At 43.3% G+C, this 20,287-nt stretch overlaps 2 protein-coding genes across 2 annotated transcripts in view; one reads left to right on the forward strand and one right to left on the reverse strand.

Annotated features, from left to right (window-relative positions):
• brat (brain tumor) overlaps nt 1-20,287 on the reverse strand; it is a 545,260-nt gene that overhangs the window by 509,393 nt on the left and 15,580 nt on the right. The window lies entirely within an intron of this gene.
• LOC138403889 (uncharacterized) lies at nt 867-9,713 on the forward strand. Its single transcript, XM_069506013.1, has 3 exons — nt 867-997; nt 1,926-4,115; nt 9,368-9,713. Exons 1-3 carry the CDS (start codon nt 867-869, stop codon nt 9,711-9,713), a joined length of 2,667 nt encoding a protein of 888 aa, XP_069362114.1.

A 20,287-nucleotide genomic window follows, 5' to 3' on the forward strand; every position in this document is an offset into this window, starting at 1 on the left:
GCTAACTTGTATCTGAATAAAAATAAAAAATCTTTCACGCATGACCATTTACCATATTCGTAGGATAAAATCGCATTATTTATCGCTCCATAACTCCTCGGGCAAGTGGATAAGTTCGGAACTGAAAGTCCGACCAAGTTCCAACATTTAATATTGCCTCAAGTGGCCAAGTTGGCTGGAAACTTGTCAACTTGTTATCACCCCGGTTTAACCCCGTCTCATCAATAAAACTTCGCGAGGGGTATTATTAGGCCTCTCTGCTTCTTACGCAAATATACGGCCAGAATAAACTTGGTAAATAGTAGTTTAATTACCTACTCAAGTTTTTGGGATAATCTGTATCTATATCATCTGAAGTCATCACTGATGGCCTACTACTGATCATGGGTAGAGTGAACCAGAGTGAGGGAAATCTCGGTTTGATCCTGAATCTAAATAATAATAATAATACATACATACATACAATAAGACACCCAGTTGAGGTTAGAATCCGACTTTCAGCCTAGCGGCTGGCAATGGAGCGATAGCTTAGCAGTCCTCCAAGACCAGTCCGGTTAAAGAGTGCGGTAGCCACCTGCAGCCCACTCTGACAACCCGTTGAGGTGATGAACGCGATAGCCACGCAGTCCGCTCATCCACCTCAATTGAGGGAAAGTCACTGGCGCCAACGTGGGGCCCAATGAAAACAACACCCCTTATAATTGGCGCCCAACGTAAATACTATAAAGAAGAAGATCGTTTGAATATGGAAGCAAATATGCTGTAGGAGCAGCTTTAATGCAGGGGGAGGATGCAAATGATCATCCTCCCGAATATGCAAGTCGATCATTTACGTCAGCAAAATTTCCACTTCGCCAAGACGGACCATGTGTAATTATGGAAAAACACGGAAGTTCCAACGCACATTGTACCCATTCAACGACGAGGACATCCAAGGAAAATTCAAGATGTTCCTGGTGCTCTTACGGGACGTTACCGAGCACCAGAGGGGGAGACTGTAACAAACCACCGTCCGCGCGCCCGCCGAATGCTTTCCCACTCGCACACTACTAACTGCACTGTTCTACAAACACGTCATCGAGTAGCCGCCTACGCAAGAAGCGGGGATCCGCGAGTATAAAAGAGCGCGCCCGCCAGTCCGAAGATCATTCCGAGCTTAGCGGCCGGTCTTAGAGCGATAGCCACGCAGTCCTCTAAGACCGGTATGGTTAAGGAGTGCGGTAGCTACCTGCAGCCCACTCTGACAACCAGTTGAGGTTACGAACGCGATAGCCACGCAGTCCGTTCTTCCACCTCCAGCTTAGGATCCGATTCTTAGCCTAGCGGCCGGTCTTGGAGCGATAGCCACGCAGTCCTCGTCGTTACTAATTATAAGGGGCGGTAAAAGTAAAACTCGAGGATGAGTAGTAAATCTATATTCTTCCCTTACATAATAGTTAACAAATAAACGTACACGACAAAATCGGATCCTAAGCTGGAGGTGGAAGAACGGACTGCGTGGCTATCGCGTTCGTAACCTCAACTGGTTGTCAGAGTGGGCTGCAGGTAGCTACCGCACTCCTTAACCATACCAGTCTTAGAGGACTGCGTGGCTATCGCTCTAAGACCGGCCGCTAGGCTAAGAATGATTTTCGGACTGGCGGGCGCGCTCTTTTATACTCGCGGATCCCCGCTTCTTGCGTAGGCGGCTACTCGATGACGTGTTTGTAGAACAGTGCAGTTAGTAGTGTGCGAGTGGGAAAGCATTCGCGAAAGCGAATTTGGCTGACGTAAGTAGTCGGCTTGCATATTTGGAAGGATGATCATTTGCACCCTCCTCCTGCATTAAAGCTGCTCATACAGCATATTTGCATCCATATTCAAGTGACTTTCTTCTTTGTGGTGTTTTCGTTGGGCCCCACGTTGGGCGCCAATTATACCGCCAGTACCATCAGTCGACCGGCACCGCCACCTAGCCGGTCGACACATCCATCATCCCCACCAGATGGCTTGGCTCCGACAGGGTCCACCAGGGCCCAATCTTCGGCGCCCGCCGCTGGTGGTGTACGCCGCATGAGATGGACGTCTCTCATGAACGAGAATGTCATGCGTGCGTACTACAGGGCGACGGGAGGGGAAACCGGACGGACTGGCTACCGAGCGGCAATGTACCGCGAGTTCCTGCTGCTCGAGCCGAACTTAACTGTCACGGAACAAAACCTGGCAGACCGGGCTCGGTACATTCAGCGCTCGAACATCTTTAACGCTACCGAGCTCGAACGATTGCGACGTGAGGCTGTTCCAGAAGTGTCAGCACCAGCCACAGAGCAAATCGACTCCCAGGCGGTGCCTGTCCCCGTAGAGACGAATACCATCTCACAAGATTTGCCTGTGGAGGAAGACACCGAAGGAACAGTCTCCCTGGATATAGAGCGGATGAGAGGGATTCTAGAAGAGGCGATTTCTGAAATCCGGAGCGCTCCTCTAGAGAATCGTCCGCGGCTCTCCCGACTCACGCTAAATGTAGCGACGCGGGATGTCATTGAGGCCATAAACAAAATGCTGCCTCAACATCTGGAAAGCAGCACTGGCCTGGGTGATACGGCTTCTATCCTCTTCGGCGCGGCGCTCGCCGTGCACCGATTTATCGGTGTCAAGACTCCGGGACCGGAGCGTGCTGCTGCTGCAAGGCGCAGCGCGGAACCGGCCTGGAAGAAGAGAATAGAACGCCGTATCACTCTGGCCAGAGTCCTCATTGGCAGACTGCAAAGCTTCAGGTCGGGCAATACTAGGCCAAGGATTGTGCGCTCTGTTAGAGTTGCGTTTAATGGGTGTGGGGTCAGGTTGGACCAGCCCAATATTGCGCAAAAGCTAACAGAGCGCATCGACGACCTGAAGCAGAAAATCGCTGCATGGGGGAACCGCATCCGACGATACTCGGAAAGAGTCGAGCGATTTCAGCAAAATCGCCTCTTCTTGAGTGATCAGAAAAGGTTCTACAAAAGACTGGAGTGCCCAGCAGTCTGCTCTACTTCTCAGCGACCAGACCCGGCCGACCTCGTCACTTTTTGGCGGGGTGTGTGGTCGAGGGAGGTGGAGCATGAGGAGGGCCCTTGGATTGCGGCGGTAGAGGAAGCATGTGCCTCAATAGAGCCGATGAACCCGGTCGCCATCTCTGCGGAGGATGTAGCTGGTGCAGTAAGGCGGGCCCCGAACTGGAAAAGCCCGGGACCCGACGGACTGCATCACTACTGGCTGAAGGGTTTTTCGGTTTGCCATGCGACCTTGGCTCGACAATTTCAAGAGGCTCTTGAGCAGAGGGCACTCCCGAGCCTTTTCACTACTGGGATCACTCATTTAGCTCCAAAGTCCACCGATACCACTGATCCGGCTAAGTGCCGTCCCATTACGTGTCTTACTACCATCTACAAGACACTGACATCCGTTTTGAGCCTCAAGATCTCCCGTCACGTAGACGAGAATAACATCATATCTGGGGCTCAAAACGGATGTCGGGGCGGTAGTCGTGGTACTAAGGAGCTCCTTCTCATCGACTCCGTTGCGGGCCAACTGGTCAAACGCAACCGTCGGAATTTCTCCGCTGCCTGGATCGACTACAGAAAGGCATTCGACTCGGTGCCCCATTCATGGCTCCTGAGGGTCCTTGAGCTGTACAAAGTCGATGGTACAGTTCGAGACTTCCTCGGGGCATGCATGGGGCAATGGAGTACGATTCTGTGTCTCCATGGCGAGCGGTTGGCGGCTGCCGATGACCGGATAAGGATAGGAAGGGGTATCTTCCAGGGTGATTGTCTGAGCCCGCTTTGGTTCTGTCTGTCTCTGAACCCACTCAGCACTCTGCTGGAGGGTTCGGGGACAGGCTTTCGGTTTCGGAGAGGAGGAACAAAAGTGCCTCACCTTCTCTACATGGATGACCTCAAACTGCTGGCACCCAATGCCACCCGCCTGCAGGAGCTGCTGAATGTCACCACTGACTTCAGCAATTCCATCAGGATGGAGCTTGGGCTGGACAAGTGTGCGGTCATGCATGTGGAAAGGGGACAGGTAACTCATTCGGCTGAGATGAGTCTCGAGCCGTCCACCATCAGAACCCTCTCTGAAGCCGAGTCATACCGGTATCTGGGCATGTCACAGTCGCTAGGGGTAAAAGAGACGGACGTGAAACAGTCTGTTTGCGAAGCCTTTTTTGGCCGTCTGACAAAAATCTGTAAAAGTTATTTGTCAGGCGCCAATAAAGTCCGAGCTTATAACGGCTGGGTCATGCCCGTTCTCATGTACACCTTTGGCGTGCTCAGATGGACTCAGACCGAACTTGACGCCCTGGACAGAAAAGTCCGCACAACTATGACTCTTTATCGCATGCACCACCCAAAATCGTCTGTGATGAGGTTGTATATCCCCCGGAAGTGTGGTGGTCGAGGCGTATTGAGCGTCAAGACCATGCATAACCGGGAGATAGCCAACCTCAGAACCTACTTTGAGACGATGAGGGGGTCCCCCATGCATAGAGAGGTCATAGAATGTGATAAAGGACTCACCCCACTATCCTTAGCCCAAACCGAGTGGCAGAAACCGATGGTACTTAGCACCTCTGACCGGGAGGCCGTATGGAGGGAGAAGGAGCTGCACGGACGCTTTTTTAAAGCTCTTAATGAGCCACACGTAGATAAAAAAGCGTCCGTGCAGTGGCTGCGCTTTGGTGACCTCTTCGGGGAAACCGAGGGTTTTGTCTGTGCGATACAAGATCAGGTGGTCAAGACGCGGAACTACCGAAAGTACATTCTGAAGGATGGCACTCACGACATCTGTCGAGCTTGTCGCCATCCCGGCGAGTCACTCAGACATGTGCTTTCGGGATGCTCAGCGCTTGCCAACACTGAGTATCTGCACAGACACAACCAAGCAGCCAAAATCCTTCACCAAGAGCTTGCTCTGAAGTACGGTCTCCTGGATGAGAGGCTGCCGTATTACAAGTACACACCGGTGCCGGTACTCGAGAGCGACGGAGTCCGGCTCTATTGGGACCGGTCCATCATCACGGACAGGACTATTCTAGCGAATAAGCCTGACATCGTGGTGGTGGACCGGGCACAGTCGAGGGTGTTTTTGGTGGACATCACCATTCCGTATGACGAGAACCTCGTGAGAGCTGAGACGGAGAAAAAGCGCAAATATCTCGATCTGGCTCACGAGGTTTCCGACATGTGGCATGTGGAGTCCACTGAAATCATCCCAATCGTCATATCTGCGAATGGGTTGATCCCAGTCAGCCTCGCTCAACATCTGAGGCGACTGGGGTTCCGTGGCAGTTCGCTCGCAGCCAGGATGCAAAAAGCGGTCTTGCTGGACTCGGCTAGGATAGTCCGCCGATTTCTTCACCTGTCGCCCTGACCCCCGGCCGTTTGGTCTCCCCTGCCGGGGTGTAATCCTCCGCCCGGTACAAATATGTATGTATGTAATGTTTATGTAGGTCTATTTATTTTTATGTATGTAAGTATATTATAAACTTTTTTGGCCTTTATATGTATCTATTTTGTACACGGGCGTGAGAGCAAATAATATATAATAATAATAATAAAAGGTGACTGACTGACTGATTTATCAACGCACAGCTCAAACTACTGGACGGATCGGACTGAAATTTGGCATGCAGATAGCTATTATGACGTAGGTATCCGCTAAGAAAGGATTTTTGAAAATTCAACCCCTAAGGGGGTGAAATAGGGGTTTGAAATTTGTGTAGTCCACGCAGATGAATTCGTGAGCATAAGCTAGTCGACGATATGTCAAATATTAGGCCAACGGTAACGTAAAATCAAAGAAAAATATAGGGCTATGTACTAATATTTGACGCCTGCCAATGACGTCGATGCCTCAACGTTTTGTTAGGAGTTCCCTAACTGTCGTGAACTATGTCACGAGTCTTTTCTCAGTACACGAAGAGCTTAGGCCATAATCCAGCACGCAGTCCAAGTGAAGATTGTCAGTCTTCGCACACCTTTGAAAAGATTAAGGAGAACTCTCAAGCATGGAGCTCTTTTCACCATAAAACCTAGACCCCAAGAATACGAGGTAAATTAAAGACATCAGATAGGTACCATTTATATTTTACGACCTCCCTGGTACAGTAGTAAGCGCTGTGGTCTTATTAGTGGGAGGTCCTGGGTTTGATTTGGAATTTTATAATTTCTAAATTTCTGGTCTGGTCTGGTACTCTGGTAGAAGGCTTCAGCTGTAGTTAGTTAATACGACCATACCGGCAAAGTCGTGCCATCGAGCGATTTAGCGTTCCCGTACGATGCCGTGTAGAAACCAAAGGGGCATAGGCTTATTAAAAACTGCCATACCCCTTCCAGGTTAGCCCGCTTCCATCTTAGACTGCACTGTCACTTAGGTACCACCGTGTCAGATTACAGTCAAGGGCTAACTTGTATGAATTAAAAAAAAATACCGTATTAAGAATTCTTTAATCCCCTCGAAAAATCTGAAAGCACTGAACAGTTCAGTACATTACTAGATATCAGACTCCTTTTTCATAGAAATAATAAGTACTTTATAATCGACTACGTATCTTCGAAATGAATTTATCTACTCGATTTGTGACGCTATTATGCAACAAAAGCCCCTTATTCTCAACAAATCCAACAGCGCGGAGCGGAATTACTCTATTCCTGAAAATAATCTTTAAAGGTCTGGTATTTTGACTTCCCTTTCGCGATATAAATTGTCTGTGGGTGCCTGAAAAATTACGTTCCTCGCATTCGTTTGTTTTCCTACGCAATTCCTCTTATTACTATGTGATTTGCTGAAATGAGCTCTATCATTTGCGGAATAAGGTCACAAGTCAGATGTTTTGTTAGGATTATATAGGAATTGTTGTGCCTGTGATGTATTTCCTAGAAGGAATCCTCATAATAGACAAAATTGTTTGCGAATTATTTGGTTTTTTTTTTCGTAACAGTTGCGTCACCGACTGATACACAAAAGAGGATAGTCTTGTTATTTGAATTCTTTGAAGAATGGATGTATGCTGATCATTGAAATAAAATGCTCAAGAAATGAAATCAGTGCTTCAAATGTGGCCCGAAAAATATCAGCCAAAAAGCTTATTTCAAATTACTCAAATTTTTAGACAATATAAAACTTAACACCTAAGTAAGCAATTTAGGTGTTAAGTTTTAACTGTAAACTAAAATATTTATTCCAGTACTAGCTTATGCCTGCGACTTCGTCCGCGTGGACTACACAAATTTCAAACCACTATTTCACTCCCTTAGGGGTTGAATTTTCAAAAATCCTTTCTTAGCGGATGCCTACGTCATAATAGCTATCTGCATGCCAAATTTCAGCCCAATCCGTCCAGTAGTTTGAGCTGTGCGTTGATAGATCAGTCAGTCAGTCAGTACCTTTTCCTTTTATATATTTAGAAGATAAATATTTTAGTTGTCATTTGAAAAATTCGAATATTGCTATCTTGACCTGTCGCGGACTATAATTACTACCACTAAAACAAAGCTATTACATTATTTGCAGCAAAAGAGCAACAAGATCCGGTCACAGAGACCCGAATTAATTAACTAAAGAGGAATTTACTCTAATGTACTTTTAAATTCCCACGGGTTTTTTCGCTGTAAAATACAAAAGAGACCAGCTGTTAACTAGACTGCGAACTAAAAAGTACAAGTCCGAAAAGCCTGCTACGCTGTGGAAAACAAATTGATTTCCAAATAAAGAACGACCTTTTTGTTTCAAACACTTTTGTTCTGTCTTTAACATTTTCTGATACAAGGAACTACAAGCTTAATCAGTGCCCTACCCTTATTATAAATGCAAAAGTGCGTTTGTTTGTTAGTCAATATAAAAAAAATGAGTGGTTTTACGTACAAATTATTTAATCTATCTGTCAACCTTGTTATTAAGTTAACAGTGCATTCACGGCCTTTCGTGACATTTATTGAAGATCGTGCCTAAAGATTATCTAAGTATGTTTAACAAATTGTTTATAAGTTCCTTCTCCGTACCTGAAATAGAAGATCTATCTATCGGACATCGATGTTATGGTCTTCGGTGTTATTTCTAATAAGTAATAACTAACAATATATATCTTTATAATATTGAAGAGAGTTTGCGCGAACTTATGACGATCATGTAATCATCATAAACAGTAACATCGTACCACGTTGTCAGAACAAATCGCTCAAATAACAATTTCCAGGCTCAATCGAACAAAAGGGTTGCACACAAAAGGTGTACAATCGGCTTGGCCCTCTCATTTGGAGCGTGAATTCAGATCGTCCCGCTCAGCGCACTGAAGCCGACAGCTCTTGAGAGGAGATAAGAAACGCCTTATATAAATGAAAGCCTACCGAGCACCCGCTACTTGACTTAACACCAATCGATTGTGTAGGGACGGGGAAATATTTAGCTATCGATTATTTTAATAATTTTTTTCGCCATAGGTAACTAAACGCTCTTATTGCTTCACTAGTTTATCGTCGGGACAAGACCTATCACAGAAAAAAAGCCACTTAGCGATGGTCTGTTGGCGGTAAACATTTGCGCAGTTGACGCAGGGATTAAAATATGTATGACTCTAGCCATCGTTGCTCGGTGCGAGAAATCGCGCGTCGTACTCGCACACTCGCTCATAGTCCAGCGACAAAACTATGGTTCATCCTCTCATTTGGGGCGTGAATCCAGATCGTCCCATTCAGAGACCTGAAGCTGACAGCTCTTATTGAGAGGAGATAAGAAACACCTTATATAAATGAAAGCCTACCGAGCACCCGCTACTTGGCTTAACACCAATCGATTGTGTAGGGACGGGGAAATATTTAGCTATCGATTCATATTTTTAGTTTTCTAGTATATTTTCTAGTTTGTCGTTGTATATTCTTGTTCCTGATTCTATATTTTATTCTATCGATGTTTGCAATGTCACATCCCTAGCTATAAAACGTGACGCAACAAATTCACGCGCTCGTACCTGCGAGCTGACAATGTTACATCACTCTCTACCGAAATATCTATAACTACCCAACAATTCGTCTATCTACACTAAATACAGGGTGTAACCAGAACGCTAGCAAAAACTTAGCGTTATTGTGGTACTACCTAAACACAATCCAATACCAATAACCATTTGCCTCATTTTGTAGTTTTAGTGATTTAGTATTTTTCAAACCCGCAATGCCTAATGGCCTACTTACGCAACATTCATTGACCTCTGGCGTCCGCGTGGACTACACAAATTTCCAACCCCTGTTTTACCCCCTTAGGGGTTGAATTTTCAAAAATCCTTTCTTATCGGATGTCTACGTCATAATTAATTTAACCTGTATATGGATGAATTGATCGTCGCACTCAGCAAGCAGCGGCGTGTCGGTTGCCATGTTGACGGCGTTTGCGTCAATAATTTAAGTTATGCAGATGACATGGTGCTGCTGAGTGCGTCGATTTGTGGACTGAGGAGCCTAGTACAGACTTGGGAGGAATACGCAGGTTGTCATGGCTTGAAATACAATGTTACAAAAAGTAAATGTATGGTCTTTGAGGCCGCCGGTACAAAACGTCCTCAGAATGTACCACCTGTGCTGCTCTCTGGCGTCTCTTTAGACACGGTGGAGCAGTTCAGGTACCTGGGGCACGTGATTACTACCGACCTCAAGGATGATGCAGATGTTGAACGGGAACGGAGGGCACTGTCGATATGAGCAAACATGATAGCCCGCAGGTTTGCTCGTTGCTCCACCGGTGTTAAAGTTACGCTCTTTAGAGCGTATTGTACGTCCTTATACACGTGCAGCCTGTGGGTTAACTACACGAAGGAACGATACAGTGACCTCCGGGTCCTTTACAACAATGCGTTCAGAATGTTGCTGGGGTTGCCCCGATTCTGCAGCGCCTCAGGCATGTTTGCGGACGCGCGCATCGACTGCTTCTATACTACTGTACGCAAGCGGTGCGCGTCGTTGGTGAGCAGAGCGCGGGACAGCCCCAACACCATTCTGCAGATGATTGCAGCCCGAAATGACTGTCCTTATCTTCGGCACTGCTGTGAAAGACATGTGGCAGTACCAGTGCCGGAGAGAAGGTACTAGACATTGAATTTTTCTTTATAAATTATTTTATGTATTAGTATCTTATTTTTATTCATGTTGACTTGTAATTATGGGTAAGTTAACCTGAAATAAATCAATTTTTTTTTTTATAATAGCTACATGACAAATTTCAGCCCAATCCGTCTTGTAGTTTCAGCTATGCGTTGATAGATCAGTCAGTCAGCCACCGTTTCCTTTTATATATTTAGATTATAATTATAATAAATAAGTAGGTAACCCAGTTAATTTAGATATTATTATTTATTTAGAACAAAACAGGAAACAACTGAGCGAACGCGGCGACCGCGCCCCGTGTTTCATAATCTGCACACGAACTAATTACGCTCTCAGAGAAATCTAATTGTTAATTGTGTTACCGTGCTCGTATCATGTTTACGAGAATGCTAAGAACCTACCTACCTAGTGCTGAGTGCTTTAAATATTTTGTGATATAAAGCCAGGTACCTCAGGTGTTTTACTCATTTACTTTCAGCATAACCCGCCCCTCGTAATCTTTAGTTTTAAGTTTGCGTAATAATTATCACCACTATATCTTACAAATCCAACATCTGACTATCAAAAAAAGATTCCGACGAATTGAGAACCTCCTCCTTTTTTGAAGTCAGTTCAAAAGAGTGATTTACTCCCTATTTTGAATAAATCATTTGACTTTGATGGTCTGGAAGTTATCAACTATTAAGTTTTCTGTGGTAGTACCTATTCTTCTTTACATGCGTTCTATACTCTCTCATCTCATGTACACACGCGTTCTCAAAGATGTGTGAAGTATGCCTATCACCACTTGGCCAGCGTGATAGACGATAGCCGAATTCTTCTCATTCTGAGACGAGACCCGTACTCAGTAGTGAGCTGGCATGGGTTGGTCATGATGATGATTATATACTAGCTTTTTCCTGTTAGTCGCTCCGTATATTCTACGTTTCCTATTAAATATTTTGTCCTATCATATAATGATATAACCGTAGGCCTTTGGCGATTCAGGTAATTTTCTACCACCACTGATAAAAAGCGGCGATAGCCTAGTGATTAAGACGTCTTCTATTCGGGAGGTCGGCGGTTCAATCCCGGGCACGCACCTCTGACTTTTCAGAGTTACATGCGTTTTAAACAATTAAATATAATTTGCTTTAACGGTGAAGTAAAACATCGTGAGGAAACCTGCATGCCTGAGAGTTCTCCATTATGTTCTCAAAGGTGTGTGAAGTTTGCCAATTAATTACTGGCTGGATATTTTAATTACTTAAAAACGCACATAACTCTGAAAAGTTAGAGGTGCGTGCCCGGAATCGAACTTCGACGTCCTAACCACTAGGCTACCACAGCTTATATATACCATAGTATATAATATAACTACTGAATTACATCAAATCACAGCACTTTGTACGTGAAAATATAAAAGGGTATATAAAAGGCAATAGTTGTCGCTGAATACGGAATTTAATTTACCCTACATTCAACCTTTTTGTTCCACTCGCTATTGAGTTCTCAAATATCCCTTTTCTTTACTGAGTTATTCGCTATTTCTTAGTCCTCTAGAAAGGACTTTTCAGAATAATCACACTAAAGAAGGCTCCGAATGAGCAAGGTTTAGGTCATATTTAGCCACGCTGACGGATTGGTAGATTTTATACACCTTTGAGAACATTATGGAGAACTCTCAAGCGTGCACGTTTCCTCATGATATTTTCCTTCTCCGCTACATCAAGTGATATGTAACTGTCTAAAACGCACATACCTCTAAAAAGTTAGAGGTGCGTGCCCGGAATCGAACCCGTTTACGAAATAATGACCGTCAAAGCATTCAGCTTTAGAATGATGCGTGTTTTATGACGACCTGGCGCAGTGGACTTGTTAGTGGGAGGTCCCGGGTTCGATTCCTGGCAGGGATTTGGAATTTTATAATTTCTAAATTTCTGGTCTGATCTGGTGGGAGGTTTCGGCCGTGGCTAGTTACCATACTACCGGCAAAGCGATGCCGCCAAGCGATTTAGCATTCCGGTACGATGCCGTGTAGAAACCAAAGGGGCATGGGTTTTATAAAAACTGCCATACTCCATCTAGGTTAGCCCGTTTCCATCTTAGACTGCATAATCACTTACCACCAGGTGAGATTGCAGGATAACTTCTATTTGAATTTTTAAAAAGTTCTAAGTGAAACGTATTTGACTAGTCTTTACATTAGCTAGCTAATAGCAAATTGATTTAATTTTTCCATCCTTTCTCCGCGTATTAAAATAATCTGAAAATACGTTTCTAAGTAATGCTATTACTTAAACGACTTAAACCGTCTATCCACAGAAGCCTAGAGTTTAGGCTTTTAGTGTTTTACCAACGTTATCGGATTAGGTTGGCGCGTTTCAGTATCCAACCGGTTTGATTTCATCAGCCGCTGATTTTTTTTCCAGTTTATTTCGATAGACTGATCTAGTTCAAAGGAATGTAATATCAGCTTAAAATGGTTTAGAATTTTGAAAAACAGGTTTTAATTTTAAATAAAGAAGATATATATTTTAACATTTCATAATCTATACCTACTATATAAAAGGAAAAGCTGACTGACTGACTGATCTATCAACGCACAGCTCAAACTACTGGACGGATCGGGCTAAAATTTGGCATGGAGATAGAGGCTATTATGACGCAGACGTCCGCATAGAAAGTCCGCAATTTTTGAAAATTCAAGGGGATAAAATAGGGGTTTGAAATTTGTCTAGTCTACGTGGACGAAGTGGAGAGCATAAGCTAGTAAATACGTACCTATATTATAAATGTGACTGTATGATTGTTTGCTGTTTTGTTTTGTTGTCCACGCGAACGAAGACGCGGGAATAAGCTAGTAAAGTATATGCAGATAGTTATTACGACGTAGGCATCCGCTATGAAAGGATTTTTGAAAATTCAACCCCTAAGGGGGTGAAATAGGGGTTTGAAGTTTGTGTAGTCGACGCGAACAAAGTCGCGAGCATAAGCTAGTCTATATCTAAAGCTTTTGACTGCGACTTCGTTCGCGTGGAATTAGGTCCTTCAAATCCCGTGTAGCCTAAATATCTTATTCTTGTATAAACTTCCCTCTCACCCCAACTTAGCGTCTTATAGGGTTCCGTACCTCAAAAGGAAAAACAGAACCCTAATAGGATCACTTTGTTGTCTGTCTGTCTGTCTGTCTGTCTGTCTGTCTTTCAAGAAACCTAGAGGGTACTTCCCGTTGACCTAGAATCATGAAATTTGGCATGAAGGTAGGTCTTATAGCAGATATGAGGGGAAAAATTTAAAAACCGTGAATTTGTGGTTACATCACAAGAAAAAAATTAAAATGTGTTCATGAACAAATACTGCTACTTTCAACTCTCAAAGTAAGATAAATATATCAAGTGGGGTATCATATGAAAGGGATTTACTTGAACATTCTAAAACAGATTTTTATTTATTTTTAGGCATAATAGTTTTTGATTTATCGTGCAACATGTCGATATAATACGATTGTAGTACGGAACCCTCAGTGCGCGAGTCTGACTGGCACTTGGCCGGTTTTTTAAATGGAATTAAGTATTTTTAACTTGTACCCGATTTGACAAGCGTAAAATGTGAAGCAAATTTATCTGGCATTTTCCATTAGCGACGGATCAGTGACTATACTTTAGTTAATAAAGATTACGTAACTTTGAGCTAAGTACAGTCTAAGTAAATGAAAATGACAGGCACATTAAATTTTCAGTAATTTCAAACCTAAACAACTTCATTGTTTTTTTTTTTATTCAGTTACAAGTTAGCCCTTTACTGCAATCTCACCTGGTGGTAAGTGATTATGCAGTCTAAGATGATATTGGGCTAACCTGGAAGTGGTATGGCAGTTTTTATTAAACCCACCCATACCCCTTCGGTTTCTACACGGCATCGTACCGGAACGCTAAATCGCTTGGCGGCATGGCTTTGCCGGTAGTAATTAGCAACGGCCGAAGCCTCCCACCAGACCAGACCAGAAATTTAGAAATTATAAAATTCCTAACCCCTGCCAGGAATCGAACCCGGGACCTCCCACTATTAAGACCACAGCGCTCACCACTGCGCCAGGCAGGTCGTCAAAAAGGTGTTTAAACGAAACCTAAATCTGTTCTTATTTGTACGATGCCGTGTAGAAACCAAAGGGGCAAAAACTGCCATACCCCTTCCAGGTTAGCTCACTTCCATCTTAGACTGCTTCATACCTTTGTCCATTTGTTCGTTTTCTCCCTAGCGTTAAGGTTGTCTGGAAGAGATCGCTATTTAGCGATAAGACCGCCTTTTTGTACCTACTTTTTAAGATTACTTTTTGTAACCTCTCATTTGTGTTTTGTCGTGTAATAGACAGTGTGGTGCAATATATTTCGGAGAGTGTGCTCAGGAGCTGTTCGATCTTGTCCCTCCCTCACCTTTCTACCACCGTACCGCAAGACACCGGGCGAGTTTTCACCCCTATGTCGTCAACATTCCATCTTCGCGTACGAAACGCTTTGCGTCATCATTCCTTATACGCATGGCTAGGGTCTGGAATACTCTTCGTAGATCAGTGTTTCCTGTCAATTATAATCCGGGTATCTTTAAAACAAGAGTGAATAGGCACCTGTTCCGTACTTTTGGTATTTTATTAGCCTAGCACAAAACAGTTCCCCCTTTTCCAAATTTTTACTACATTTCATTATTACAATCGGTCGGGGTTTACCAATGTGGCCGCTTATCAAAAGTGGCAACACTACAGTGCTGTCAACTGTCAGTCGAAGTTGACACACATACCGCGAACGCTCCGCGCGAACCGTGACGCGAGAAACAAGCCTCTCACGGCTATCGCCGACAAAGGCCGAAGTTATAGACGCGAAATTCAACAAACTTGGACCAGAGCATCAACCCTGAATCCTTACCAGCGCATCTTGGGGGCCCCCATCATCGGAGCGCGTTCCCGGATCCGGTAAGTGACTGCATTACAAACACTGACCGTCCATTAGCTTTTCTTCTAAACAGCACCTTCTAGGCAAACGCGTCCCATCTTAGGCCACATCATCACTTTCCATCAGGTGTGATCGTGGTCAAGCGTGCGCTTATATCGAATAAAAAATAAATAAATAAAAGTATATACATACATACATCAACTTACCACCAGTGGCCCTACCGCGGTTGTTTGATAGCTACAACGTCACGATCACAATCATCTCTGATTGGTTAATGCTCGCTCACTATTGGCCACAATGCATTGTTGCAACAAGAATCGCACAAATTCAGCCAATCAGAACAATTGAGATTGTAATAATGATTGATGCAGGTTTTAGACAATCGCCCTACTGGTGAGATTGCAGTCAAGGGTTGCTAACTTGTATCTGATTTAAATACAACTTGCATTATCACTACCCCTATCATAACCATTATTATAAATATAAAAGTGTGTTTGTTTTTTGGTTTACGGGTTTGTTGGTTTGTCCTTCAATCACGTCGTAACGGAACAAGGGATCGACGTGATTTTTTTCATGGGTATAGTTTAAGACCTGGAGAGGGACATAGGCTACTTTTCATCCCGGAAAATCAAAGAGTTGCCACGGGATTTTTAAAAACTTAAATCCACGCGGACGAACTCGGGCATCAGCTAGTAGTTGAATAAATAAAGGCATTCACCGGCAGTGATCCTATAAATTTTCCCATTATGAGGTACGGAACCAAATTCCCAAAGTGCGAAAAACACATTACGCAAATCCAAATGGCGATTATTTTTCAACTAACTTTATGAAGGCATAAGGCCTTTACGGCCGCCGGAAATAAAGAGTCGTAAAGTTCAGAGATAGGTGACGAAGGAATTTGGCTTACGGCCAGAGGCTACGGTTCATCTCTTGCGGAAGATTTGGCAAGTCATCTTATATCTGGCCTCTAGTTTAAGAGAGGTACTTAACCTTCGTATTGTTTTACAGACTTATGAATCTGTTAAAACCTTTTATAGAATTTAAGTTTGCCCACGAAATTCAGGCTGCCTTTTAGCTATAGTTCACTCTAGAGATGTATTTACGTTCCTAAGCTACGGATGAATGTCAAACCCTTGATTTTCATAGCATAGCTTAGCTTAACCCTAGTGGAAAGAGATTCAACGAAGCTAAGTTTTTAACCGACTTCAAAAAAAGGAGGAGGTTCTCAATTCGTCGGAATCTTTTTTTTTTTATTATTTTTTTTTTTTATTTTTTATGTATGTTCCCCGATTACTCGAAGACGCCTAGACCGATTATGAAAATTCTTTTTTTGTTTGAAAGGGTATACTTCAAAGTTGGTCCCATTTAAATTTGGTGAAGATCGGATGAACATCTTCGAAGATAGATACTGGAACTCCTCAACGGATAAGAGTAAATTGCTCGCGATCAGTGTATAGCTTAGTAAACAGTAGATTTTTAACCAGTCATAGCATAATTCCATGGGACCACTAAAAATTGTGAAATAAATTTTTTTTACAAAAAAAATAAAAACCGACTTCAATACACAAACACTAAAAATTGAAAAATAATTTAATTTATTACCGAATATATTATGTATACAAGAGTTAATATAGTTCCATAATAATACTTTTTGGTGCCGGTGCCAATTAGCTTTAGCTGCGCGAATCGTCTAGACTTCATATTTTTATGAGACTCCACAATGGCACCTCATTGGCACCGGCACCAAAAAGTATTATTATGGAACTATATTAACTCTTGTATACATAATATATTCGGTAATAAATTAAATTATTTTTCAATTTTTAGTGTTTGTGTATCGAAGTCGGTTTTTATTTTTTTTGTAAATTTTTTTTACATACTAGTTGAAGTGAGGAGTTCTAGCTAAGGACATGAGGTAAGGACACAAGCAAAGGACACGAGTTAAGGATGCGAAGATCCTAGGTGCTAGAATGGCGACCTCGCACCGGAAAGCGCAGCGTTCGAAGACCCCCCGCTAGGTGGATAACCGACATTAAATGAGTCGCAGGGAATCGCTGGATTCAGGCGGCGCAAGACTGTGTGTGGAAGTCCCTACAAGAGACCTATGTCCAGCAGTGGACGTCTATCGGTTGACGATGATGATGGTGATGTATGTATGTACAGTACGCGGCCAAAACTGATGAACATCGATCTTTAGAAGGAGACAGCAGATTTGTAGAGCACTGTCTCGGTCGTTGAGACCGACAAACCGTCATATGGGTATGAGTGACAGAGACAACGCTCTACAAAGATGAAATGTCATTCTAAAGGCCGATGTTCATAACTTTCGGCCGCGTACTGTATATTTTTTACTGCACCAATGTCAGATTACAAAAAAGGAATTTTTAAAAGTAGGTACAAAAAGGTGATCCCTTCCAGACAACCTTAATGCTAGGGAGAAAACGAACAAATGGACAGTGGGAGGTGGTGTACATAATAAACCTAAATACCTACCTACCAGTGGCGTGCACAGGGTTTGAAGCCAGGGTAGGCATTAGTGAGTTAGGCACCTGTTTACTGGCAGGTCATAATGTAAAATTTGCATTGAGCATATTACAACTGGGGTAAACAGTGCATTTATGCCTCTATGACCTGCACGCCACTGCTACCTACCTAGCTAAATAAACTAAACCGTATAATATACTTAATATTAAAATAGGGGTATATTATAAACTAGCTAATGCTCGCGACTTCGTCCGCGTGGACTACACAAATTTCAAACCCCTGTTTCACCCCTTTAGGGGTTGAATTTTCAAAAATCCTTTCTTAGCGGATGCCTACGTCATGATAGCTATCTGCATGCCAAATTTCAGCCCGATCCGTCCAGTAGTTTGAGCTGTGCGTTGATAGATCAGTCAGTCAGTCAGTCAGTCAGTCAGTCAGTCAGTCAGTCAGTCAGTCAGTCAGTCAGTCAGTCAGTCAGTCAGTCAGTCAGTCAGTCAGTCAGTTAGTCAGTCAGTCAGTCAGTCACCTTTTCCTTTTATATATTTAGATTATAATGATGATGATGAGAGGGGATCACAATCCTTAACAAAGATAAATACGACTCAGAAAATAGGTAAAATTGTTTACGGTATTTATTCGAACACCCCAAACATTGTGGTTAACAAAACAAGTATTCCAGACTCGAGAGCCGAGAGGTAACATCAGAACTCCAACCTCATCCGATATTTACACCCGTTAGACTTTTTAGCCCTGCGGGTAACGGGGCGACTTGGGGTGCATCAACACATGTACGGCCCGGCATATTCAATTTTTACAGTCGAAATCAGTACCCTTATTATAATAATGCGAAATTGTGTTTGTTTGTTGGTTTGTCCTTCAATCACGTCGCAACGGATTGACGTGATTTGTTGTATGGGTATAGAAAAAGACCTGGAGATTGACATAGGCTACTTTTTATCCCGGAAAATCAAAGAGTTCCCACGGGATTTTTCAAAAACCAAATTCCACGCGGATGAAGTCGCGGGCATCGGCTAGTTAACTATAAAATCTGTAGATTTTTATACTACTTACCTACTTAGCAACGTTATTTTGTCAAAAGTTGTGTGCTTATTCTTTTTAGGGTTCCGTATCTCAAAAGGAAAAAGGGAACCTTTATAGGATCACCGTTGTATTTTTATCCGTCTGTTAAGAAAACCTATAGAGTACTTCCCGTTGACATAGATTTATGAAATTTGGTAGATAGGAATGTCTTATAGCACAAGTGAAGGGTTAAATCCGAAAACCGTGAATTTGTGGTTACATCACAAAAAAAAAAATGTGTTCATGAATTAGCATTTTCAATTTTCAAAGTTAGATAACTATACCAAGTGGGGTATCATATGAAACGGCTTTGCTTGTACATTATCAAACAGATTGTTATTTATTTTTCGATATAATAGTTTTTGATTTATCGTGCAAAATGTCAAGAAATACGATTGTAGTAGGGAACCCTCGGTGCGCGAGTCTGACTCGCACTTGGCCCGGGTTTTTCTTTCTTTCAATAATAATTAACCGAACGATTTCTGTCTCTGCATTGGAATGCAGAATATTAAATTACTAGCTGATGCCCGCGACGTTGTCCGCGTGGAATTAGGTTTTTAAAAAAAAAAAAAAAACCCGTGAGAACTCTTTGATTTTCCGGGATAAAAAGTAGCCTATATGTCACTCTTCAGGTCTTTATCTACACCCATGCAAAAAATCACGTCAATCTGTTGCACTGTTGCGACGTATTTGAAGGACAAACCAACAAACAAACACACTTTCGCATTTATAATAAGGGTACTGATTGCCGACTCGTATAAGTGTGGAAGTGCCCTTACGTGAAGCAGGTAACTTATGTGTAACGCTGGGTAACGGTGGACGAAGTTTTGAGTAAACTTTGTATTTGAGTTCCGTTTTGAGTAAAAAGCTATTTTATCTTTATTCAGCTTTTACTGCGGTTTTGCTTGTTAGTGCCTTTTGTAGTAGAAAGACAAAGCTCGGTTTGCCCAATCAACCCTCAGACAAAGCCAGAATCTTCGACCTTTGCCTAACGAATTATAATTTTAATTTCTATTTGAAGCGAAGTTTCTCCTGATTGTTGGGATTGGGCGTGCTGTTGAGGGGTACCAGCCCAGGTAAGAAAGAAAAAGAAAGAAAGAAAGAAAAACTTCTTCTTAAATTGTGCCACACATCATATCTTATAACTAAGAGTTATAAAACCAACATGCCTAGAGCAGACGAAGCCCCGGAATAAACTGTGTGTTGTATGGTAACCTCCCCGTGTGCCCGAGTGTTGCGAGTCCCTTTCGGATACGTCCGAGGGGAAGAGCAGCGCTTGGGCCGATGTGGCCGGTAACATGATTTAAAAAAATCCATGGGATATTGCTAGTCATGGCTAATTGACCTGGAAGGAAAGGAATGTTCGTCCGTGCTTCCCTGTAAGCATGAGCAGTGCGAGCCCTGGGCTCCAAGAGGACCTGTGGAGTATGAACACGGGGCGATTCATCGCTCACAGTATTGTTCTCGAGTTGGTTGGCGTGCTGTGGTTCCAGCATGCCTCTAACGGTATTTGGGGGCACGTAGTGTCCGAGTGATGGGTCTGCTTTGGCGGACACCCGCCGGAGTAACGCGGAGTTGTCGATTCCTTGCTCCGTCGTCAGCGGTGGAATGGAATTTCGTTAGGGTTTTAGTAGCTAGGAGTCCGACATAACCATCATGCTCCCCAGTGGCCGGTGGTAT

The sequence above is a fragment of the Maniola hyperantus genome, chromosome 22 (assembly GCF_902806685.2).
Source record: "Maniola hyperantus chromosome 22, iAphHyp1.2, whole genome shotgun sequence".
Lineage (NCBI taxonomy): Eukaryota > Metazoa > Arthropoda > Insecta > Lepidoptera > Nymphalidae > Maniola > Maniola hyperantus.

Excerpts from the sequence above, each read along its gene's own strand:
- LOC138403889 (XM_069506013.1), top strand. The coding sequence starts at position 867 with ATGTGTAATTATGGAAAAACACGGAAGTTCCAACGCACATTGTACCCA. Across the intron at positions 998-1,925 it reads GAGCACCAGAGGGGGAGACT|TACCATCAGTCGACCGGCAC; the intron begins GTAACAAACCAC and ends TTATACCGCCAG. Across the intron at positions 4,116-9,367 it reads TCTGAAGCCGAGTCATACCG|CAAGCAGCGGCGTGTCGGTT; the intron begins GTATCTGGGCAT and ends CGTCGCACTCAG.